General features: G+C 43.7%; 1 protein-coding gene across 26 annotated transcripts in view; it reads left to right on the top strand.

Moving 5' to 3' along the window:
- The window catches only part of EPB41 (erythrocyte membrane protein band 4.1), a 122,761-nt gene extending 97,203 nt beyond the window's left edge, over nt 1-25,558 (top strand). For 17 of the 26 annotated variants that reach the window (XM_063311980.1, XM_063311968.1, XM_063311969.1 and 14 more), the window contains 6 exons: nt 2,832-3,299; nt 4,428-4,556; nt 6,608-6,709; nt 16,091-16,171; nt 16,565-16,693; nt 20,929-25,558. In XM_063311980.1, coding sequence (XP_063168050.1) covers nt 2,832-3,299; nt 4,428-4,556; nt 6,608-6,709; nt 16,091-16,171; nt 16,565-16,660 — 876 coding nt within the window. In that variant the 3' untranslated portion in view covers nt 16,661-16,693; nt 20,929-25,558. The remainder of the gene's footprint in view (nt 1-2,831; nt 3,300-4,427; nt 4,557-6,607; nt 6,710-16,090; nt 16,172-16,564; nt 16,694-20,928) is intronic. The other 9 variants (XM_063311983.1, XM_063311984.1, XM_063311993.1 and 6 more) reach the window with 1 other exon arrangement.
- Nucleotides 25,559-25,794: the final 236 nt, after the last annotated feature.

Genomic DNA, 25,794 nt, shown 5'->3' on the forward strand with positions numbered 1-25,794 from the left:
CTTCTGGCACCAGCATGTCTTTTATGTGCCAAAAGAAATGGAAGTAGTCATAGGAACTCAATGTTGGAATACAAGTAAAGGGTCATATTTCAATGGAGAACCCAGGATAGGATCACGTCTGCTGCTTATCCAGATGATCAAAACTACTGTTTAGTGAACAGTTTTCCTACCCAATAACATGAAACAATTGGTTTTTTTTTTTTTTTTTAAATCATAAGATACTAAAAGCTAGATGATGTACAGTTCGTGGAATAAGTATATTCAGATAACAGGTTTAGCATGACATACAATTATGTATGAACATGCCAGTTCACAACTGTTGGCTCATCCCTGCTAATACATGTTGAAAATAAGCTGCCACCATTGGGTTGTTTAATGTTTATCATTTCTTCAACCTGAAGCTTCTGTCGTTACTAATCAGAGAAATAAGCTTTTAAATTACCCCCATCTTTTAGATTTGCTTCTCTAGCTAACAAAGAGCAGAAATAGCAGACAATCGGTTAAAAAATTTAGCCCAGATTACTTACAAGGGGTCATACTATCCAGATTTTGGGTGGGGGGGGAACAATGATAAAATGTGTGTTATAATAATACTGTTTGTATATTTGAGTGTGATATGACACAAATACAGAAGGACAAAGCTTTCATTGTGCCATCACAATCTATGTTTCATCATTTTGGTACCATGGTGGATAGAAACAGACACCTTTGCTAAGACTGTTATTGAGAAGGGAAGAACCAATAGTTATAAGCTGGAGAGTTCACATTTAACACTCTTAAAGTGTTTGGTCTTTAGTCTTTGGTTTGTCTCATCCAAACAGCCCCACTGTTTGTATGTCTCTCTCTCTACATACTATTTGACAAGCAAAAATTTTTGAAAACATTTTGCATATACTATTTGAGCCATCTAGGTGGTGCAGAATTCATCATCTTAATTTAGAGAAATAAGTGAGCATTGAAGTGTTTTCCCTTTATTCAACTGGCTTTCTTTGCCTCATTGAATAAGGCAGATTTTATTTTTAAAAAATCTTTATAATCTGTTATTGTATAATCATTTACCCAAAATGAGTGATTTCTTGTCATCTTCAGTCAAATTTGTACTTTGTTGAAGAATATTTTCCAGACTTTGGATATTTGCCAAGCTTTTTATAATGCAGATAAAGATTTCATCCCTTGCAGCAAAGTCACTTCATACATTATAAATGTTAATTCCATTAATTGCCTGTAACAAGCTGGCTTTCTACCTAATATGAAAAATCAGATTTGGAATCAAGCATTCTTTAATACTGGGGTTCATGAATTTCTGGCTTTGCCTACACATCTTACCCTATTAAAAATGTTTCATTTTATTCAGTGGGTGATTGGACCAGGCAAATTTTCTATATTATTTCTAATCTTGAGCATGTTTTCATCCTTGTCTTTTTTTTTCTATTACTATTCCTTTCCTCAAGTTGTAGTAGAAGGGCTGAGATTTATGATAATCTAGTTGAGAACTTTCTAACAGGCTCATGATGGAAAACAGTATAAAACCATCCTTGGTGAAATCCTCTGGTTTGGCTCTGGTGCTACAGATACCCTTACTTTCTATTAGGCTGATTGGATTTCTTTGTTTTACACTATGTTGTTACTCATTTTACAGTAAAAGTTGAAAATAGGCATGCAGAGGTTTCCTGTTTGATATTTGCAGTGTGTTTTGTCATGTATTTTCAGACAAGCAACATTGTAAATAAGTAAATAATGAGCTAGCTTCTGATAATCTCTGGGTCATACGCATTTGGGATTTTCTTGTCATTATCATTTGGATCATAATTCTTATAAAAGTCAGTAGTACATTTTCTGTTGTGCTTTGTTGAGAAGTTCAGCTTTATTGAGCACTTCAGCAATTAAGATGATTCCTAGAATTACGCATGAAAAGAAGTCCAGCTTATAAGGACTTTGGTCATAAGAAAACCTTTTGTTTCCAAAGGAACAGTTTAGGAAATTCCAAATTTCTCTTTAAAAGACCATACCTGTAGCTTCTGGATGGACAGCATTATTTCTCTCTTATAAGAAATTGAAATATGTGTTTAAAGTAAGAATCCTCCTCCTCAGCAGTATGAAAGCATTATTTATGTGCTTACGTTTTTAAAACATAATGAGCTTTCAGTATGGCACATGTCAGATCTGTGTTTTACATGTAAGTAGTAAGGATAATGTGATATCTCTATTTTCCCAGTGCACTTCATAGCAGCTTAGGTCAGGTGGGGAAGAGTGGGTATTGAGAAATAGTACGGGGGGAGTGAAGGCTTCATTCAGCCTGCAGACTTTTTTCAGATTTAGATGGGAAATAGCAGATCACATCTAGTTGGGTTATGATTCATATGATGATCTCAGGTGCATGTTCATTATATCGCAGTGATGTCTGAATGTTGCACCTCTTCAGAAGTAGCATTAATCTCCAGCTGGCAGGAGACTAGTTGATTGGTCCAATGACTTCTAGTTCTCAGTTTATTAAAAGGGCACTTGTTATTACAGAGAAAGCTGCAGTAGTCTTGCCCACTTCAGACTTGGAGCTGGACCAGGGCAAGTTCCTCTGACAAAGAGGAGAATATAAATATTCAAAAATATTTGACCTTGACCACAAAAGACCTACTCTTTGTAAGTGTGGTACTGTTGTTGCCTGTATGTCAGAATGACTATAACAAAGCCTTTTTGAAGGCACTTGAAAGATTCATCTTCAGCCATTGCAGTAGTGTTCACGGGGCCCTAATGAGTCTTCTAATGAGTCTAGATGAAGTGCACCCTGTTCCTAATTCTTTCTGGCCTTCTTTTGTGTATTCGTTTCTTTTTAGAATGTACGTGACTGTCCCTTCAAAGAGGATGCAGATGAAATGACAGAGGGGAAAAGTATTATCTCTCACTTTGAATGGGAGGTCCCAAAGCATTCAGTAGGCTTTAGTGAGAGCCAAATGTCAACCACACTGGAGCCTACACAGATTCTTGAATCAGACTCTTTTTCAATAAACAGCAAGGAGCAGAAAGAGGAGGGTGCCACTGCTCCTCTTGAGAGCAAGGAAGATCTAAGGTGTGAAAAGGGATTTTACTCAAATATGGAAAAGGAAGCTGAGGATTCAAAACAGGCTGAGGTGGAAATACCGGTAATCTCTGTTTCACCTCCATTGTACCTCCATGAGCAAGAGGAGGAAGCCTGTGGTGTTGAAGAAAAAAAAATAACCTGCAAGCCACTTAGAAAGCTAAATGGAGAATTTTGCAATCCAAATGTTGATAATGAATTTCCTGCTCTCATTCGCTGTTTCCAGGTAGTAAACGTGAACACAGAATATCTTTTGCAAACGCCTATGCTACATTTTTTGAGTCACTTTGCAAACACTGCAGCAAGCATAATGTTTTACATACCCGTGAAGAAGGATTAAGTTTTGATGTCCCGAAGTAATTTCCCAAAACTAATCGGTTACTTAATTTTGTGCTGTCTATATAAATTATTACCCCCTTCTTCATTCTTACCTGAAATAGGTGTGTCTTAATTAAACAATTTTTGCATTCATGCAAAGAAAAGGAAAAACAAAAAGCTAAAGATTTTTATATATCAGAATAACTATACTAATACTATTTTTTAATTCATTGCAACAATAGCAGCAAAGCAACTCTTAAGGTCTGGAGTATTCAGTGTCATTACAATCAGATTTGGAAATACAACTTGCCTCCCTCATATTAGAATATTTTTTTGCCTGCTTCAGTGTTCCTTATCTATTAATCCCATCTGCTAAAATACCTGAATATGTAATCTGATATTAAGGTGATACCTGTCTGTCTTTGGAAATGCAAAGGGAATATGATTGTGTGAGACAAGCCTTGTGATACTCTTACTAACAGTATGTTCTCTTTGAGTTAATTATCAGGTGGTGGCACAGTTGATTTTTCTCTTCCTGTTACTCTTGCGAGTTGAATATCCATAAATGGTGATTTGGCAGTGATTTGATATAAAATGGTGGACTTCACATTTCAAACTGCAGGTGTTGCCTATGCACTCTCTGTAGGTTTCCTACATTCAACTTAAATTCATGGAGTTTCTGAACAAATAAATATTGTGGCATGTCAAAACACTTGATATTCTCCCTACATGGTACAGCACATATATATTAGTATGTACGTAGATGTCCGCAGTGAAATTTCTACTCATTAACATTAACACTGCTCTTAAGAATGAATCAATTTCCATTATTTGGCCAATCAGGTTTTTAAAAAGCATGAAGTCATTGCATTTCATCATAATTTTCACAATTCTGCAAATGAGTGCAAAACAACATAACAGTTGTGATGTATAGTTGAGTCCATGGTGTGTCTATGAGATAAATGTCGGCATTCCATTAAGTAATACTGATATGATGTGACTAAATGTACTTTACTTTGAAACTCCTATTTTGTAGCCCCCCCTGGTGAAAACTCAGACAGTGACCATCTCTGATGTGTTTAATACTGTGAAAAGTGAAATTCCAACTAAAGAAGTTCCAATTGTCCACACAGAGACCAAGACTATAACATATGAAGCTGCACAGGTAGGCCGGTTCACATCTAGTGTTACGGTGTTATTTCATATATTTCATATGGTTGCTAGAAAATCTAAGAGGTTTCATTCATTCAATTTCTAATCTAAATTGTTTTGAATATTTTATTTCAGTGGGATATTTCTATAGCTGCCGGGAATTCCACTTGTGACAATTGCTGTGAGAAAAACCAATATTCTATTAGAGAAACTCATGTTTCTCTGAAACAGAGTTGTGTGGGTATTATACATGAACGTGTGCACAACCTAAAATAACTGTGTAAAAAAGGCTAGGAAATCTTACTGGTCTGAGGCAGGAGTGGGCAAGCCACGGCTCTTGAGTTCCCTTTTTATGGCCCACAGAGCTCATTTTAGCCATGACTGCTGAAAACTGATAATATAGTTTCCCAAGCTTTTGAAGTGGGAAACAGATAGAATGATAATATAAGATCTCAAAGTTTGTACCACATTTACAAACTCCCTGTCCAGAATCCCAAAACTGCCCTGCTCACATACCTGATGGGGCGACTTTGTGGTTGTCAGTCTCCTGAAAATCTTAAGTGTGGCGTTTAATTGCCAAATGATATCCAGCCCTAATCTAGGAGCACTAGGCCAGTCTCTGTGCTGAGAGCTGAGCTGGCTTAAAGTGTAATAGGGATTTGTGAGTATGTTTCTCTCCAGAATCATTATTCAGGGACAGCTGCTGTGGATCCCAGTAACATACAAGTAATGGCCCCAGGGTAAGAACAGAGATATCGCTCAGGATTTATGTTACATCTTGGGCAGTTTGCACTCTTGGGTAGAAATTTCCCAGTGTATATTCTCACTAGGATCGCTTGCATGTTGGATGGTACCAGAAGGAAGCAGATGTGATGGGAGCTTTTCTCAAAGAGCTACACAAAGATAGATTCAAGGAGAAACCATTTCCTTGTTATTTTAGTAGCTACAAAGTACTTTCCATTTTTTATTTTTCCCTGTGGCAAATATGCTTGGTAAACCTGTGCTCTGTCAACCTAAATATGTACACTAGATGCTCTGACAAGCAGTTTTCCTCCTCTAGGAGAAAAGCTATGCCTCATATTCAGCAAAAGGAAAATTGTTACTGCCTTGAGAAAACATCTCGAAAGATTTTTTAAAAGTACATTGTTTCCATTGACTGTGGTACAGGAATGGAGTCTAGTCATAATTGATAATTGATTATGTCAGTGGAAGCAGGGCAGCCCTTAATACCAGTTCCTTGAGAAGATAGATGAGAAGATGCTGTTGCACAAATGTCCTGCTTGTAAACTGCTTATTGGCATCCACTTGTTTACTGCGGGGACTGGACTAAATTGGCATGGGCCAATTTTGTTCTTCATGTCACAAATCCTACCTGTATAGTTGCTTAGTAATGTTATCTCTTGTCATTTAGAAGCAGTCTTTCAGGTTACTACTTTTTATGAATGTAGTCTTTTGTCATGATCACCGTTGCGATGCTTGTGACATCGCAACGGCTCGCATGACAATACAGGGAAATGGGTGCCTGGCGGATTAAGGCAAAAGGCAACCATGAAACAAAAAGAAAGCAACAGGTGCTGGAAACTAAGTAACAACCAAAGCCAGTGGTGCAGAAGACAAAGATACAAAGTTGCCAAAAGGTAATTGACAAGACAACAGGAGAGGCGCGCCCGAGCTGTCAAAAGGGATTAAGAGCCTGATCGCCCGGCAATGAATCATTACCGTTCAGGAAGGCGATCGAGGCGACGCCCGGGGCACAGGGGGGCTGAACGACCTCTCACAGGACAAGGACGAAACTGGTGGGACTCGTGGGACGCACCTGGAATAAGGTGGGGTGGAGCGCTGACCGGCGCGGGCTATTTAAATCCCGTTCCGGCGCGCTCCCCTCACTCTCAGCTTTTTAAAGGCATGCACTCTGTTTTCTCAATAAAGCCAGAACCTAAGCCTACCCTAGCATCTGTGTCTTTACTGGTTAGCAGGCAGAGCCTGACATCTTTCCTGCTGAGTGAGTTACTCACTGTAGGTGAGCAAGGAGGTAATTTATGTTTTTATGTATTTCTGCCATAGACTGATGATGGCAGTGGGGATTTAGATCCAGGAGTTCTCCTAACTGCTCAGACTATCACTTCAGAGACCAGCAGCAGCACTACAACCACACAGATAACAAAGGTAAAACCAATACTAACAGGTATATGATTCATTGATAAGCTGCATGCATGTCAAAAATGAGGTACACAGGTTTCATCTTTGTGTGTCTTTGGAATCCTGATAAAATTGGCAGTAGAATGCACAGAACACAGGACCACTGTTTTGTTATAAGACGGGTGTTGTTACAGATCAGAAAAGCTTGTGTTCTGGTGAAAATTGTGATTGTGGTGTTGGAATTCACATGTGGAGAAAGGAAATAGAATAATATGTATTCAAGAGTAAGGGAAACACAAAGGACCTTACTTCCCTAGCTACATAAGTAGTTAGAAAGATGCTCGGTTCAATTTATCCTTTAGTTTTACAGCTTTTGATTACAAATAATAAATATGAATTGAAAAAAAGAAACTGAGCCAAAAGATATGACATACCATGAGTTACAGATGCCCTCTTGAGAGTTTCGTTGCATGTTAAGAACCAACCTGTTTGATTCTTGAACTTCTGGTATTTGTGGTGAAGTTGGGAGAATTGGCTTAGCCATTGTTAGAGACCTCAGACGAAAAAAAAAGTTTAAAAAATGTACCTTGCAATATAGAACCCTCAAGCAAGGCTTTGCCTCAAATTCTGAGAATCAGGGAAACTTGAGAGAAATTGGTAAGTTGGGGGATTATTGCACTTGTCTTAAGGTTTGATAGCAGCCCTATCAACCCTAACACCAAAGGTCTAAACTTAAATGTAGATACAGCCTGCTATAAGGCATCAGAAATGGAAGTAAGTAATGCAAAGATGCTGCTGATGGAACCAGGTTCTGGTTTGCTGACATTTTGGGGGAGGGGGTTACAGTGCATAGAAATATCACTGGGGATACATGAGGCAACAGATCACGAAAAAGTGGCCTCTGCTCCTGAAATAGTGAGATAGGTATCAAAGTGGAAGTAGTACTATCATGTGATGTCATGAGTGCCGTTGAGCTAAAGTCATCAGCACAATGGCACACATGACAATGGCAAGGAAATAGGTGAAGGGGTACAAGATAAGTAGCCATCAACCCACAACGACTAACGGCCAACAAACAATAACTAAACAGATCACGGAGCACACCCAAGCCATCAGCGCCAATACAACGGGGATCGCCCAGCTGAAAGCAATCAGCAGAGGAATGGAAAACCTGATGATGGGCGATCCCGGAAACCCTCACCCACCGGCAGGGCAACGTATTGGACAAAGGGGGGTGACGTGACCGTGAGCGAGGGGGCGCTGACCGGCGCGGGGTATTTAAACCCCGCACCGGCGCGCTCCTGTCACTCTCAGCTTTTTTCTACCAACGCTGTACCTACCCTGCAAATAAATCAGAGCCTGATCCACAAACCAGTGTCTGAGTGTTATTCAGAGGCAGGCAGCGCATGACATAAAGCTGAGAGTCATAAACTCAGCCTCGCCGAGCCCCACCGGACGACAACGAGCCGCGGGAGGAGTAGACGGCGAGAAGACCAGCAAGATGAGGCCGGAGCGGCGCGGGCAAGGAGGGCGAGCCGCGCGGCAAGAGACAGAGGAGGACCGACCAAGGCCAGAGGCACCGCGGACTCCCGGAGCCATGGACGCCCACCCCACCCGACCCGAGCCTCAGCTCCAACCCCAAGGGGAGATGGCGACGGAGGCAACCCGACCGCGGGAGGGAGTAGCAAGACTTCCGAAACCAGCGGAGGACCCCGCGCCCCACATCGCACCCCAGCAACGGGCGTGGAGCGACAGCCCAACGGCGGTCAACACGGAGGAGGACGACGGAGACACCCAGCAGACGGCGGAGGAAGCGGACCCGCGGCAGAGGGACGATGAACCCCGCCGGCAACCCACCCCCAAGGACGCGCCAACGGAACCGGCCCCAGCGGCGGCGCGGGCTGTGGACGAGGAGGCACGAGCTGAACTCGCGGCCATGCGGGCTCAACTGACGGAACTCCGGACCATGCTCCAGTCGCTTATGCCCCCCGCGCCACCCAACGACGTCCCCGCACAGGCCCACACCCCGAGCGAAGCACCGAACCCACACGGGCCAGCGGAGGGCCAGCAGACGGCACAGGCGGCCGACACCACACCCCGGGAAGCGAGAGGCGGGGCCGCACAAAACGCCCGGGCCCCAAAGGACTTCCCCATCTTTGATGGGACCCCCACAAAACTCTCGTTTTTCGTGACGAACGCTAGGGAGTTCATGGGGAGGCACGGACACTCCTATGGCTCCGAGGCCGACAAGATCGCCGCCGTGGCGATCAAACTCCAAGACAGGGCGGCGGACTGGTACGTCCAACTGTACGAGTCCAGCTCCCCCGCCCTCGCCACCTTCCCTGCTTTCATCAATGAGATGAAAAACTACTTCGAAGACCCCCTAGCCAAAGTAAGGGCGAAAAGCGCACTCCAAAGACTTAAACAGGGCACACGCACGGTCCCTGACTACGCCCTGGAGTTCAAAGCCCTCGCGGGGAAGGTCAGCGACTGGTCCGAGACCACCCTGCTGGAAATGTTCAAAAGGGGGCTCAACCGCGACGTTCTCCAATGGGCCCTCTACCGCGACGACCCAGAAACGCTACACGGGTGGATCCACCTCGCGGGGAAAGCCGAACACGCGCACCGCACCTTCCTCATGACAACCACGGAAGACACAAACTATGCCGGGAAAAAGGTACCCGCACCACACGGGGGGATGGCCGGCCCCATATACCCAAAAAAGAAGTTCAACCGGGAGCCCTGCGGGAGGTGTGGCAAATTAGGGCACAAGACGGTGGATTGCTTCGCCAACCGACCGCCGACCAGCGCGCCCAAACCCACCCCGAAAATTAGCCCCAAACCACCCAACCTGGGGCCGCCCCCTCACCGCCGAATGACCGTGGCCACAGCGACACCAGAGGAGGGCTGGGACGCTTACTGGGGGGAAGAGGACAACGCAGACCCCGACCAGCCGGCGGGAAATGCTCCCCGCTTGCCCTGAAACGCGTGGCGAGGCAGGCGGTGGGACAGCAGCGCGGACCACCTCAACGAAACGACGAAAGCCCCGTAATAATGGCAGCAATTAAACTCTCTGCCGGCAGCGGAGCCACCACGGCCGCGGCACTAGTGGACTCTGGGTGCTCAAAAAACCTCATCCACCCCGACCTAGTCGCCAAACTCGACCTCCGCTGCTTCCCCCTCCCCACGCCGCTGGCATTCCACCAGCTGGACGGCTCTACAGCGGGAGGGAAACCAGCCACGCTGCAAACCGAGCCGGTCACCCTGCAAATGGGCACTCACACCGAGCGCACATCGTTCGTAGTCACGCACATCGGACGGCCCATTGCAGTCCTGGGGATGCCATGGCTCGCGACAAACAACCCGCGGATCAACTGGGAGACCCGCACCTTCACATTCGGCGAAGGCGAGTATCGAGCACCAGTTCCAGCGGGCAGAACCAACCCCACGGTAGGACGAGCGGAGGCGACCACACAAGACAACGCCGCTACCACAGCAGACCTACCAGAACAATACGCCGACTTCTCCGAGGTCTTCGGAGAGGCAGAAGCTGACCAACTACCCCCCCAAGGCAAGACGGATTGCCGGATCGACCTACTGCCCGACGTCCCCTTACCTAGACCAAAGATCTATTCGATGACCCCGAAGGAGATGGCAACCCTCCGGGAGTTCATCGATAAAAACCTAGACAGGGGATTCATAGAGCCAGCATGCTCACCGGTCGGAGCCCCCGTCTTATTCCGGGAGAAGAAAGACGGGACCCTACGGCTCTGCACCGACTACCGGGGCCTAAACGCGGCTTCCCTGTCCAACAAATACCCCTTACCCCTGGTGAAGGACATGCTCGCCCACCTGTCCACGGGCAAAGTCTTTTCCAAACTGGACCTTCGCGAGGCGTACTATCGCATCCGAATCAGGGAGGGGGACGAATGGAAGACGGCGTTCAACTGCCCCCTAGGCGCCTTCCAGTACAAAGTACTGCCCTTCGGACTCGCGGGGGCCCCTGGGGTGTTCATGCAGCTCATCAATGAGGTACTGCATGAACATCTGTTCAAAGGGGTCCTGGTCTACATCGACGACGTCCTTATTTACACAAAAACGCACGAGGAACATGTGACCCTCGTCAGGCAAGTCCTCGACAAGCTCAGAAGGGCGCAGCTCTATGCCAAGCCTACAAAGTGCGAGTTTCACAAAGAGCGCCTAGACTATCTGGGGTACCGAATCTCCGGGGACGGCATTGAAATGGACCCCGCAAAAGTCGAAGCGGTGCTAAACTGGGAGCGGCCCCGCAACAGACGCCAACTACAGAGCTTCCTCGGATTCGCGAATTTTTACAGGTCATTCGCCCGGGGGTTCGCTGAGATAGCCCTCCCCTTAACGGACCTCCTCAAAACCAAAGGGGTGGGGGACACCCGACGCGCCAAGAACCCAGGCACAGTGCTGAATTGGACTCCCGCGTGCCAGACCGCATTCAACAAGCTGAAAGCGCTGTTCACTACGGAGCCAATCCTCGCGCACCCGGACCCAGAACGGCCGTTCGTGGTCCAAGCCGACGCCTCAGACTTCTCCCTGGGAGCCATCCTGCTACAGAAAGACCCCACGGGACTCCTGAAACCATGCGCCTACCTGTCAAGGAAGTTCTCCGAGACAGAGAGGCGATGGCACGTCTGGGAGAAAGAAGCCTTCGCGGTGAAATCGGCACTAGAGACATGGCGACACCTACTCGAGGGAGCCACCCAACCATTCGAGGTCTGGACTGACCACCGGAACCTCGAGGCCCTACTAACGCCTAGACGCCTTAGCCCAAAACAGGTCCGATGGGCCCAATTCTTCAGCCGCTTTAATTTCCAGCTGAAGTTCATGCCGGGCAAAAAGAACTTCCTGGCCGACGCCCTCTCCCGACTGCCCCAAGACGAAGAGCCCGCCCCAGACACCATTGGGACGGTCCTATCCGCCTCACAACTGGGGATGGCCGTGACCACCCGAAGCGGCGCACGGAGGCAGCTCGACTCTACGGCGCAGCCGACGGCGGGACAACCGGCGACTGGAAGAAGCCAACCGCAACTACCAGGGGGAATGCGCACGGACCTCGCCGCCGCCCTCAAAACCGACCCCTGGTTCCTGGCAAACCCCGACAAGGTAACGATGGCACAAGACCTGGCATGGGGGGAAGGCAGAATCTACGTCCCGGACTCGCAACGCCAGGCGATCTTGCATAGGTCACACGACGCCAAGCAAGCGGGACACTTTGGGTTCCTCAAGACCCTACACCTAACACGGCGTCAATTCTGGTGGCCCGCGCTCAGGCGCGACGTAAAAACCTACGTGGCGTCCTGCCCAACGTGCGCTAGGGCCAAACGGGCACCAGGCAAACCCGCGGGGCTATTGCAACGGGTGGCAGAACCCTCCCGCCCATGGGAGGAAATCTCTATGGATTTTATAGTGGACCTCCCACCCAGCCAGAAGAAAACGGCCATTTGGGTGGTGAAGGACTACTTCTCAAAGCAGGCCCACTTCATCCCCTGCACGTCGGTCCCATCCTCACAACAGCTAGCCAAACTCTTCCTCATCCACGTGTACAGGCTACACGGATGTCCCGCACGTGTGGTGACCGACAGGGGCACACAGTTCACCTCCAAATTCTGGCGGGCCTTCCTGAAGCTGACGGGGACCCAACAGGCCCTATCTACGGCTTGGCACCCTCAGACGGACGGAGCCACAGAGGTTCTTAATGCCACCTTAGAGCAATTCATACGATCCTATACTAACTACCACCAAGACGACTGGGCTGAACTGCTCCCGTTCGCCGAAGTTGCATACAACAACGCCGTCCACACGAGCACGGGGAAAACTCCGTTCGAAGTAGTCTCGGGGCGCGACTTCGTCCCCATACCGGAGCTACCTCAACCCCCGGAACCCCAGGTGGACGCTAGCGACTGGGGACGGAAGATCACGGAAGCATGGCCAGTAATCACGGCGGCGCTGAAGGACGCACAGGCAGCCTACAAAGAGCAGGCCGACAAGCACCGGCGCCAACAACCGACGTTCCAGGCGGGGGATATGGCCTATCTATCCACCAAGTTCCTAAAGTCAACCCAACCCTCGAAAAAACTGGGGCCTAAGTACATCGGGCCGTTCCGAGTCACGCAAATAGTGAACCCGGTAGCAATACGCTTGGACCTGCCACACAACCTCCGGAGACTCCACCCGGTGTTCCACACCAGCCTCCTGAAACCGGCAACCACCTCCCGATGGCACCCAAGCACGCCACAGCCCGCACCGGTGATGATCGACGGGCAACACCACTTCGAGATAAGGGACATTCTCGACTCCCGCAAGCAACGAGGAACTCTACACTATCTGGTCAGGTGGAAACACTTCCCCCACCCGGAATGGGTGGCGGCGCACAACGTTAACGCGCCTGACCTGACCAGAGCATTTCACCAGGCATACCCCGACAAACCACAACCAAGGTCAGCAAACCAAACCCCCCCCCCCCGCAGGCCCCCCCCGCCTCCCGTGCCCCAAGGGAAAGGGCCCCCCCAAGCCCGCGACTTGGGTGGACCTCCCCCCCCCGGGACTCACTCCCCCCGCCCCGGGCCCACGGGGTGGTGACAAACGTTCGCCAGCACCCTCCCCCCGCCCCCCCGGCCGCGGGGGAGTGGCAAGCAAGTCAACAGGGCAACCTGGGGGCAACGCCCAGGAGACACAACAAAGGCGACGCACTTTAAATAAGAAAAAAGAAGGGCCCTACCTGGAGCTGAGAAGCACCCGACCAGCCACGCCTCTCTCCTCGCCGAACTGAGCCAAACAAACAGGGTGTGGCTGGAGCATGCGCACGCCAGGTCAGGACCCGAGCATGCGCACCATGGACACACCCTGGGAAGGCACGTGGTAGAGGGAGGAGCAAAGGGAGGGGCGACAGCTACTCCGGCGGGAACTTTGAAAAAAAAAAAAAAATGCGTTTTGACAGCTCCACGGAAAAAACCCAGAAAACCGGGGGGGAACACTATTCGGAAAGGGGGCAGTATGTCATGAGTGCCGTTGAGCTAAAGTCATCAGCACAATGGCACACATGACAATGGCAAGGAAATAGGTGAAGGGGTACAAGATAAGTAGCCATCAACCCACAACGACTAACGGCCAACAAACAATAACTAAACAGATCACGGAGCACACCCAAGCCATCAGCGCCAATACAACGGGGATCGCCCAGCTGAAAGCAATCAGCAGAGGAATGGAAAACCTGATGATGGGCGATCCCGGAAACCCTCACCCACCGGCAGGGCAACGTATTGGACAAAGGGGGGTGACGTGACCGCGAGCGAGGGGGCACTGACCGGCGCGGGGTATTTAAACCCCGCACCGGCGCGCTCCTGTCACTCTCAGCTTTTTTCTACCAACGCTGTACCTGCCCTGCAAATAAATCAGAGCCTGATCCACGAACCAGTGTCTGAGTGTTATTCAGAGGCAGGCAGCGCATGACACGTGAATGGTCTTGGGCATCAGTCAAACAACTATCACAAGTATTCTGGATGCCTCGGCAAAAAAGAAAATTCAGGGATAATTACCAACTTTAGAGAAAATACTACTTAGGATTTAATGACTCTGAGTTTGCACTCAGGAGAGGGCACATTAAAAGAATTATTTAGCTAGTGCTAAAGAAATAAAGGAAGCCTTATGGGGTTTCATGTATTTTTGGCTGCATTAAAGGTAGTTGACAGAATGGGTGATAGGCATGCTGTAAAAAGATGTAGAATAAGAACTTAGCAGATAATGGCTATGTGAGGTTTCAGCCGGCTTCTGACTCAGAAAACGAAACTTTCTGAGTGAGAAGGGGAAACAGAAACTTATCAGGCAGAAACTGGGAAAGCAAAACTCAGAAGTGACTCAGCAGCGTGGGAGAAGTTACAGACGCTGATTGGCCAGTCTTCGGAGGAGGATTTGAATCCTTCAATCAGCGTGCGGGAAAGGCGTGCAGAAAAGCGTGTGAAGGAGAAGGCAGCCCGATTGGCTGCAGGATCTGCAGTCCAGTCGTGTTTCAAACTCCCAGCCTAGTCAAGAGCCTCCAGTCCAGCTTTGTCATGTGCCAAATTCCCAGCCTAGTCCAGAATCTCCAGCCAAGTCCAGCCTTGTTTTGAGTTATTAGCCTTGTCCTGAGTCTTCAGCCCAGTGTACCCAGTCCAGCCTGGATTGTCCAGTTCAGTCCAGTCCTGCCTCCAGAGCCAAGCCTTGCCCAGTGGTTCTAGTTTGGTCTCACCTAGCCTCCATGTGTCAGCCCAGTTCGAGCAGTGTTTCAGATCGCGGACCCTCGTCTCCAGTTCCAGTTTTGCCACGTGCCCTAGCTTCTTCCATTTTCCCAGCTCCAGTCAGCGAATCCTGCCTAGGTGTTTTGCCACAGTCTCCTCCTGCAACCTTGCCGGTTCTCCCGTTGTTGCCAGGGTGGTCTTCATCAGAACCAGCCTACCTCTTGATCACAAGGACTTACTATTTGTAAATAGTTGTATTAATAAAGAGTGGTTTTGATAATAACCCTGTCTGGCCGCCTCATAGTCTGAACAGGACAGACTACTTGATCTTTCCCCTTTTAAAGCAAGTGAAGACTTATGATTGAGACTGTTTTTTCTGCTTTGCCTCATCTCTTTGTCCCAAGTATTTCTGGTAGGCAGATCTGGGGTCTCTAGAAACTAGAGAAGGCATGACCATGAAACATCAAAAAATGTCAAAGTTATCTAGTCCAGTTTCCTGCTAATGCAGGAAATCCACTGCTACAAATTTCCTGACAGAAAAACCATTGAAGTAGTAGAGTCATCTTAAGAGGCATTCCCTCCTTTTTCTCACATGAGAGCATGCTTCTTCTGTGATAACATCTACTGTGACATAATCTAAAACAAAAAATTGCATCATCTGCAAATGAAGTATCATTTTTCTTACCGAAGCATTTTTATATAACAGGAACCATGACATTGTGATAGCATTTATGACATAATAATTTACAGCTCCTCACCATGATAGCAATATAGATTAATAGAGAAAATAATTTAATCTCCAAGGGCAAGGCATTTGCAATGAGTTCTAACTAAATATTTTCTGAAGTGCCAGACACAGACAAAAAAGAATCTGTTGTATTAACTTCACTTTTAAGATCAAATAATCTAATTTTATATTCTGTAAAGCAACTTTCCCATAGTTCACAAGAATGAGACATTTGATCATAATTATGAGAAGAAAGGTCAGAAAGATTATATAAATTTATTCTAATGCTAATTTTGAACTGGATTATATTCCTATTTAATAGACTATTTAATCTAGTTTTATTTCCTTTTTTTTTTTTTTTTAACTGAAATCCCTATAGGTTTTGTCATTTTTTAATTATAAGATGACTTAATATTTGTCTTCTCATGACAGACTGTAAAAGGTGGAATTTCAGAAACACGAATTGAAAAACGAATTGTCATCACAGGAGATACAGACATTGATCATGATCAAGTAAGAGACTATAGTGACTGCTGTGATTATTGATGATGGGTGGAGGCTTCTATTAAAGGAGAGTAAATTCAGATTCTGAACTTTTTTGAAGCAATGAAAGTCTTTTAAACTGAGTCCAAATGTTTTTCTAAGTGATAACAGATAACAAGATGTCATTCACAAACACTTGAAGAAGCTGTTTTGTTTGGATAAATGTATAGTTAAAATGAAATTAGAAAACATGTCACTTGAATAAAATACCACTACTATGGTAAAGCTAGCAGTCATCAAGCGTTAGACTAAAACTTGAAGTAACACAAGTTGTGGCCCCAAAAATCCATAGGATATCAGACTGTGCAAAGCTTCAGTTAGGTAGCACAGCAATAACTTACTCTTTATACTGTTTTTCTTCAGGTTCTTGTTCAGGCCATCAAAGAAGCTAAAGAGCAACATCCAGATATGTCTGTGACCAAGGTAGTTGTTCATCAGGAGACTGAGATTGCAGAATAAATAACAAGAACAGCTGTATCTAGTTTATATCAGGTAAGTTCCATAGAGTATGGAAAGTTTTAACTTTCGGCATGAATAAAGATAGTTTGTTACTTGGAGTCTTAAGGAGGCTTCCTGTTCTTGATATCAAAAGTGTATTAATCCAGTATAGTAAACCTTTACAAGCAAAAACCAGTGCTTAAAAGGTACATATTTTGTTTGGGCCAGAATCCAGCCATAATACAAAAGAGAATGTTTAAAATACTAGCCCATTTCAGGCTCTAATTGTGAGTCATATCATGATTTTTAAATGCCCTTGAAATTTAGCCTCCCACTAATGTTTTAAGACAGCCAGTTTGGTGTAGTGGTTAAGGCACCAGGCTAGAAACCGGGAGACGGTGAGTTCTAGTCCCACTTTAGGCACAAAGCCAGCTGGGTGACCCTGGGCCAGTCCCTCTCTCTCAGCCCCAGGAAGGAGGAGGCAATGGCAAACCACTTCTGAAAATCTTGCCAAGAAAACTGCAGGGACTAGTCCAGGCCGTCACTGAGAATTGGACAACATTGAACAGCAGAAAAAAAAAGTTTTGAAGTGGTAGCAGTGAATGTTTGGGATTAAATAGGTTGGGTCTGCAGTACATACAACCTGCAGATATCATGTCATACAGTACTTCTTTTGGCCTACCAGTTCTTGTTTCCATACTATTATTAGCTGTCCACTAACTACCAATTGGCTGAGAGAAACCTATAGTGGACCACTTAAGGGAATTGGGTGCTGCTGGTATTGCCATTAGAAGCATTGCTAAGAACGCTAAAGTGAATCAAAATATACAGTTGTGGGAAAAAGTAAGTACACCCTCTTTGAATTCTATAGTTTGACGTATCAGGACATAATAAAAATCATCTGGTCCTTAGCAGGTCTTAAAATTAGGTAAAGACAACCTCAGATGAACAACAGCACATATTACACCGTGTCATTATTTATTTTTACAAAAATAAAGCCAAAATGGAGAAGCCATGTGTGAAAAAGTAAGTACATCCTTACTACTTCCATAGGTATTAAGAGGCTAAGTGGCAGCCAGGTGCTGCTAATCAAATGCCCTTGATTAATTGATCATCAGCAAGTATGACCTCTATAAAAGCCGAAGTTTTAGGGGTGTGCTGGTCTTGAGCATTCAGGTGTTGTTAACACAATGCCAAAGGGTAAAGACATCAGCAGTGATCTTAGAGAAGCAATTGTTGATGACCATCAATCTGGGAAGGGTTATAAGGCCATTTCCAAACAATTTAAAGTCCATCATTCTACGGTGAGGACACTTATTCACAAGTGGAAAACATTCAAGACAGTTGCCAATCGTCCCAGGAGTGGACATCCCAGCAAACACCGCCTAGAGTCCCTCTTTTGGGGGAGATGGGCGGTAATTAAATTTGAATAATAAATAAATTCACTCACTCACTCACTCCAAGGTCAGACCGTGCAATGCTCAGAGATATTGCAAAAAATCCAGGAGTGATATCTCAGACTCACAGGCCTCAGCGTGTTAAATGTTAAAGTTCATGATAGTACAATTAGAAAAAGACTGTACAAGTATGGTATGTTTGGAAGGGTTGCCAGGAGAAAGCCTCTTCTCTCTAAAAAGAACATGGCAGCACGGCTTAGCTTTGCAAAGTTGCATCTGAACAAATCTCAAGACTTCTGGAACAATGTCCTTTGGACAGACGAGACCAAAGTGGAGATGGTTGGCCATAATGCACAGCGCCACATTTGGCAAAAACCAAACACAGCATATCAGCACAAACATCCCATCCCAACTGTCAAGCACAGTGGTGGAGGGGTGATGATTTGGGCTTGTTTTGCAGCCACAGGACCTGGGCACCTCACACACATTGAGTCAACCATGAACTCCTCTGTATACCAAAATATTCTAGAGTCAAATGTGAGGTAAAGCTTGGCCGAAATTGGGTCATGCAACAGGACAGTAATCCCAAGCACACCAGCAAATCTACAACGGAATGGCTGAAAAAGAAAAGAATCAAGGTGTTGCAATGGCCCAGTCAAAGTCCAGACCTCAACCCGATTGAAATGCTGTGGCGGGACCCTAAGAGAGCTGTGCATAAACAAATGCCCACAAACCTCAATGAACTGAAGCAATGTTGTAAAGAAGAGTGGGCCAAAATTCCTCCACAATGATGTGAGAGACTGATAGTCATACAGAAAACAATTACTTCAAGTTATTGCTGCTAAAGGTGGTTCTACAAGCTATTGAATCATAGGGTGTACTTAACTTTTTCACACATGGCTTCTCCATTTTGGCTTTATTTTTGTACAAATAAATGACACAGCGTAATACGTCATGTGCTGTTCTTCATCTGAGGTTGTCTTTACCTAATTTTAAGACCTGTTAAGGACCAGATGATTTTTATTATGTCCTGATACGTAAAACCATAGAACTCAAAGAGGGTGTACTTACTTTTTCCCACGACTGTGTTACAAATTCACCAATTTATTTATTTATTTATTTATCATATTTATATGGCTGCTCATCTCACAAAAAGCAACTCTCACAAAAAGATGACCTTTTATCTTCTCCATGTTTTATTTTTTATATCAGTCTCATGAAGTCTAATTTTTCATATCACTACTTTTTAATGTGTACTTTAAAAAAGGGCAACCTGTGTGAACTATTCATGGTAATAAAAAGGCACTCACAATTGCTTGAGTTGTTCAGTCCTGCAGTAGACCTCTCAACCACTGTGGCTATCCATTGCAAGTTATCTGAAACTTGTAGAGAAGTGTCCTCTGATAAAGCTAAGAATATATTAATTATTCATGTCCTTCCCAGTGCAGTGCTGAGATAATGTGCAACTTGGGAATGAAACCTCAGCACACCATTTAATTTGAGAAATTGTCTGTGTGTTTCTCCTTGTGGATTATTTATGCTACAGATTTGTTTCACCTGACATAAGTTGTTCGATGGTGATTTAGCTGTACAAAAGGACCTAAATAGGTTTTGTTTTTTCAGCTTTGGGTATTTTCTCTCCTGTTTTCTTTTGATCAATGCTAGTGTTTCTCAGTAAGGCACCACTTCATGTCTGAGCTATCTTGCCATCGTTTAAAGCTTGAGAACTATACAGGTAGTCAAGAATTGTTTCATGCATGAGTGAACAAGAACTGAGCACTTGTGCTAAGAAGCATCCTTAACTCCATGTATTGACAGAGCATCATGCTCTGATTTATACTTTTAGCTGTCAGAACCTTATTATCCATGGAAGAATTATCCTATGGCTAATTTAGGGAACTCCTCCTGGTGGGAGGAGATGGGCAGTGACAAATTTGATAAACAAACAAACCTAGTCTTCGGAAAAAACAAAGCTTTCTGGTTGGACTTTGAGTATCCGTTGCAACAGACCATTTCTGAGCAAGTATCTAGACAGGAATCCTCCATTTATGTACTAGAAACCAAAAGACCCTTGGAGGCTACCTTCAGGCATGTAGATCTTATGTACTTACTTAATTCGTGTTTTTATCTTACCATTCTGCAGTTATGTCCCAATACCAGGCAATAGTAAGAGAAAAAATCCAAAATAGTGATACAATAAAACTGCTGGTTTTTAAAAGTTAAAACATCCGCTAAAATACAAGCTTAACCAGATAGCTTACCTTGAAACACCATGCACGTAATATAACAAGGAAAGCAAAGGTGATTGATCATTATTAATACTTCCTCTCAAATATAACATAGCTATGTTCTCACTTCAGCATTTGTATTCTGATCTTCATACTTAGATACATTTAAGCAAACTTTATGTATGTATTTAATAATGTGTATTTATTCCCCATCTTTGGATTTAGCTTTTCGTAGAGAATGTCTTCCCTACTGTGCCGCAGCTTTCTCTTGTTCATTAAGCAATCACATGGAGAAGGATATTATCAGTTGTGCCACCCAGAATATGGAATGGTCTCTCTGCTGTTGAAAACCTGCTTATTTGTCCTGGCCTTTTCTTGATGGCTCATATTGCCAGCTAACCCTTATTATTAATAATGAACCATAATCACTGAATGAGTGATACCTTATTAGTCTGGGCTTATGTATGCTTTTTGCATTTTTTGTAGTTTTGTTATTAAAAAGCTTAGGATTTCCAGTGAAGATGAATGTTAGTCTATTATCTGAAAGTATTATATTATTGGTACATTCTGCCCCATTTACAGAATTGTGTCAGCAGTTCACAAACATTTTTTGTAAGATTTTAAATGTGTGTCCATCTTCGTTAAGGAATTTGTATCTTCCTAGGTGATGCCTGCTTCATTCTCTGAAGACCACCCAAGATATACCAGCAGAACTACAAAGAAACTTTGGAACACCATGACCTCAAACTTGCCAGATTTACTCTCAGTCACACATTCTATCATTTATTGTTAGGAAGTTGTGCTTTTTTGATGTTTACTTGAGATTCTCTTTAATATTCTAGGTCCCTTTTCATTGTCTTTAATATTGTGGCTGACAGTTTGCCATATTTTACATGTACTGATGTGCTTTTTAAAAATCATTTCATTTTTTTTTCTTGCATTTCCTTTTCCTATGCCGTTTTCTGAATCTCTATTATGATGTCAAAAGACTACAGAGGGCTTATCAAAAAATGTTGCCTTTAAGTGTGATGCTGTTCACCTTTCTGTTCCTCAAGAAGCTTGCATTCTCTCCTACCTTTTGAATAAGTTACTGTGTGGCATCTCAGTGACTTAAAAGTAGCCCCTGTTGTCAGAAAAATCACTGTGTGCAAAACTTTAATTTGACTTGGTTGATCTATAATATGTCCAGCGTATCCTAACCACAGCCAACTTTGCCTGTGGATTTCCTTCGCTTTTATGGATATGTCCGTCTTTAGATGCTTGAACATATCCGGAGGTTGTGGTGTTTATATAAGTGTAATTCAGTAGTTGCCTAGGTTCACGGACAATGGAAGTTGCTTTTTATACTGTGAATCGTAGAGCCTTTAAACAAACTGTGATAAGGCATTCAACTTTCCCCTGCTCTTTTCTCCCTCCACCTTTGTTTTGCTTTACAGCCCTTGGTGAGTGTTCCTTGTCAATCCTATCTGCTGTTTAGCCTCATTAAACTATGAGTTTAAGAGTGATGGACTCTGAACACAGTTAGGTTAGGCTGTGATTTATCATGGTTTGTTTGTTTTTTCCTCCACAGTCATTTGTAAATTTGGGTGGAAGGTTTTGTTTTTGGTTCATTTGGTTTTTGTGCTGAGGGGGCAAGAGGCAAATAGAAATTTAAAATCATACTTGTAAAGGAAAGCTAATCTTAGAGGACTGGCAATGTATCTGTATAAGGGGTATAATTCCTATTCATTCATTAAAGGCAGTCTGGCATTCCTTTCATGCAGATAGTATCAAAGGCAGTCAGAATAGGGTCTTGTTTCCTTAATTAAAAGTCATTTGGAGAGTGAACGTATTAATTTCCATCAGATAATGCTTTTTGCAAGACAGCATTCTGTCGTTCTTCTTGGGGGCAATCCACAGTGCACTGCTGTTGTGTCTCCCTCGTTTCCTTTGGATTGTTTAGAATTCCTTATGAAAGAACTTTCCCTCACCTAAAAAAAAAAGAAAAGAACGGAGGTCATTGCACTTTGTAAATTACATCATTAGCTTTTTCACCATTACACTAGAGTGGAAGAGCAGAACCTGGCATTGGCTGCTGTCCTCAGCACCTTAATACGACGTGTAATATCATCAGAGAAAGCTATATACCACCTAAAGAATATGGTCAGAGAAAGAGCGACAAGCTATTTGTGAATGGGTGAGTGGGAATTTTTAAAAGATACTGGTTTTACATTACTTTCAAAAGATAGGTAGGAGGTCTTTTTCAAAATACTTCACTTTTCTAAGTGTTGTTGTAACCTGCATGTCCAGTGATTGAGCTCCAATTTGGACTTCCTGTATCTTTCAAAAATAGACCATTATTTAGTTGGATAATTCTTCTTTTCTGAAATACATGAAGGCTCTGTAAAGATACAGACAGCAAGAAACAGATCTACCTTTTCTTAGAAGAACTTGAGTTCCGTAAATAAAAGCTTTCATTTACTATTTGCCATAATGCTACACTGTCAAATTGCATGTTCCCTCTCACGTTTGAGTGCATTTTGATTAAGGAGTCAATATAAATATTTTAGGATTGAAAGATATAAAGGTAGTGGTGTGTGAAACATTTTGAATCCAAAACATCCCATTTTGAGCTTGAAATTATTTTACTTTCAAAGTGAAGTTTGTAACATTTTGGAAGTGTTTTGAGATGGAGTGCTGTTTGATCAGCTTTGCTTTAATGTGCTCTGGACATTACATCATGTTTCCAGTGATTGCTGATTGGTGCCAGAGGGAAGCTCATCTGGAAACAGATTTTCCCCCCTAAGAGAATAAATCTAGGATTGAGTTATAATAGTATTAATGAAAGTAATTGTGAAACAGTAGAGTAAGTAAGCTTCCTAACAATATTACACTGAACTTTAAGAATAAACTCTGAGCACTTAATGTATTTATTACAAAGCTATTTATTGTGGATGACAGTTGATTGGTACACTTTCACTAGTGCAGAATCTTAATATTTCTGCTGCTTTTACTGCTGTGTTATCTAAAGCATAAAGCAAGTTTTGAAAGAATTCCATTAGTTATTATGGAATTCTATTCCATATGTTTTCTAAGGACATGTCTTGCCCTTTCACCAGCTGTGAGCGTGATGTTTGTACGCTATGGATAGCTATCCGTTGATGTTTTGTTCTTTTTAGCTGACATACACATTTTTGCATGGAATGTGAATCCCTCATTAAAAGATACTTACCTTTACATAATGAGGGGCATGCATTTCAGATTGTCCCTTTTCCTGGCCCTCTTTCCATCTAGTGATCTTCCGTTTTAAGAGTTTTTCTACCCCCCTCACCTTTTGGCCTCCACGTTCATTCATGCACCAGACCTAATTTCATCAATTCATCATTTTTGTGCTGTGCAGCAAATGACCCTGACTTTCCTTTTCATGATTTTTAGCTTATTTACTAAAAGTGTGTAATGAAATCTGTGATGAGTGGTTGCATTAGACTGTCAGTCCAAGGTGGGATGGTGTATATACATTGTATGATTTCTTGCTTTTTTCTACAATAACCAGAAGCAAAACAATGTATATTTAGCAATTTGTTGAAATATTTAGGATTATGTTTTCCTACATATTACTTAGGAATATGTTAGCTTGAAGAAATACGCAAAATCACAGGATACACGTGAGTGGAAAACATGAAAAACTATTCTAGAAAACAAAAGGATAAAGATTGCAGCTGGGCAACAAGACAACCATATCCCTGAAAGAAAGGAAACTAAGGGTCATTCAAATTTACCATTTTCTTTCTGTTTTTCTAGATTCATTAGCGAGGCATTTTGAACTCAGGAGTTTAATAAAAGTCCTGCTTTCCTAATCTCTACTGTCCTACTCATGGCCAAGCATAAGATCCCCACCCTCCTTTGAGTATGCCTGGAGACAAAAGCCTTATAGAGCAAGAGAAACTTCACATTTTTGCAGATCAAGTTGATTTGCATGATATATGTAAATTATGCTTTTTTCATGTTACATTATTCTGCTTCTGCATATTGTAAGGAAACATAAAAAGCTTCACAATAGGCATGTATACATACCTTCCTCTGACTGGCAGTCTAATTCTGCCACTCCTGCCAGCTTTTATTACCTATTGTCCATAAACTATAGAACTAAACTTCACTGCAGTAAAGGCTGAAAGTGTTTAAGCATCCTCTTAAACTTCCTAGGAATGTGAATTCTGGGGCTGCTGCCACATAGCGATGGTTTTCTTCTGTGAGATTCCTTTGTGCGTACAGCTTGAATCTGCTTTCCTCGCTGCAAGGGGGACTTCTGCTTATCGTCTGAGCTTATAAATTGTCACTCCTCCCGGCAGTCTTTGTAACTGGACAAGAGTTGTTGGTTTGTCTCCTCCTGGCTGCAGTTACATCCCACAAGTGAGCAATACTTTATTTTGCAAAGCCATGCATGCTGGAGAAATAAAAAAGGAGCTAGTAAATCCTTTCGAGATGTATTTGCCAAGCTGATTTAACTTTCCATAGCAGGCGCAATGAAAACAATTTATTTTTAGGGAACCAGAAGTGTGTCCTGAACCGTCTGCCATTGACAGTAGGGATTTTCATGTTTTGAGAAGGAAGAGCATGAATAGGCTGCTTGTACTCATAATCTCAGAGCTGCCACCGTCACCTTACCAAGCCACAGAATAAACCTGGCTTCTAGCATTCTCATTTTCTGGGGACCAGCACTGCCATTACTGGAGCAGTAAATAAAATACAGTCTACTTATTTATAATGACGACATGACTCTGCTCCCAGTTATTTCCTTCCCCATTTATGAGATGACCTAGAAACTATCTTAACCGTATAGTAAATGGAAGCTATTTATCTATGAATGTGTGTACAGAAGGAAGAGCAGCAATATCCAAATTGGTCAGATCAGAAGGAAACACAATAGATTTTCACTTGCCAACAATTAAAGTACAAATTAATTTTGGGGATTCAAGAGGGTGGTGAGAGTTCATAAACTGTGATTTTTCCATTTTCATATAAGGGGCAGTTTTTAAAAAAAATGTATTCTAATTAGAGGGGGTGGTTCTCTTTTTTACACATTAAATCACACTGTTTCACTGCCGATATGAAGGAGCTTTGTAAATTTTTTTAAGACAATTGTATAGAATAGTTCGTTCTTTTTAAAAATAGGAACGGAATAAACAATTAGCAAAACTTTATAGTTTATGTAGCTGTTATTTTGGACTTTTGTAGTTGAAGAAAATTAGATGTAGCATTTAGATATGTGTTCAATCTTGTATTGCATTTTTCAATAAATTTTCAGGTAAAAATTGGCACTTGTGTCATTCATCAAAACTCTGCTTTGCCCAGATTATCTGGACTGTGGCTTCTGAAATACATTGGCTGAAACTTGGATTCTTCCAGCTGTTTGGTTCATATGGCAGACCCAAATGCCTAGTTTAACTCCCTGTTAAATCATGACCTTAGTGTAACTTTAAGACTAGTTGCTGTTACTTTTGCACAACTTTGGTTGGGTTCACACATTGTGGTAAGCCAAAAGGTTAGTTCA

Source organism: Candoia aspera, chromosome 10 (assembly GCF_035149785.1).
Source record: "Candoia aspera isolate rCanAsp1 chromosome 10, rCanAsp1.hap2, whole genome shotgun sequence".
Classification (NCBI taxonomy): domain Eukaryota; kingdom Metazoa; phylum Chordata; class Lepidosauria; order Squamata; family Boidae; genus Candoia; species Candoia aspera.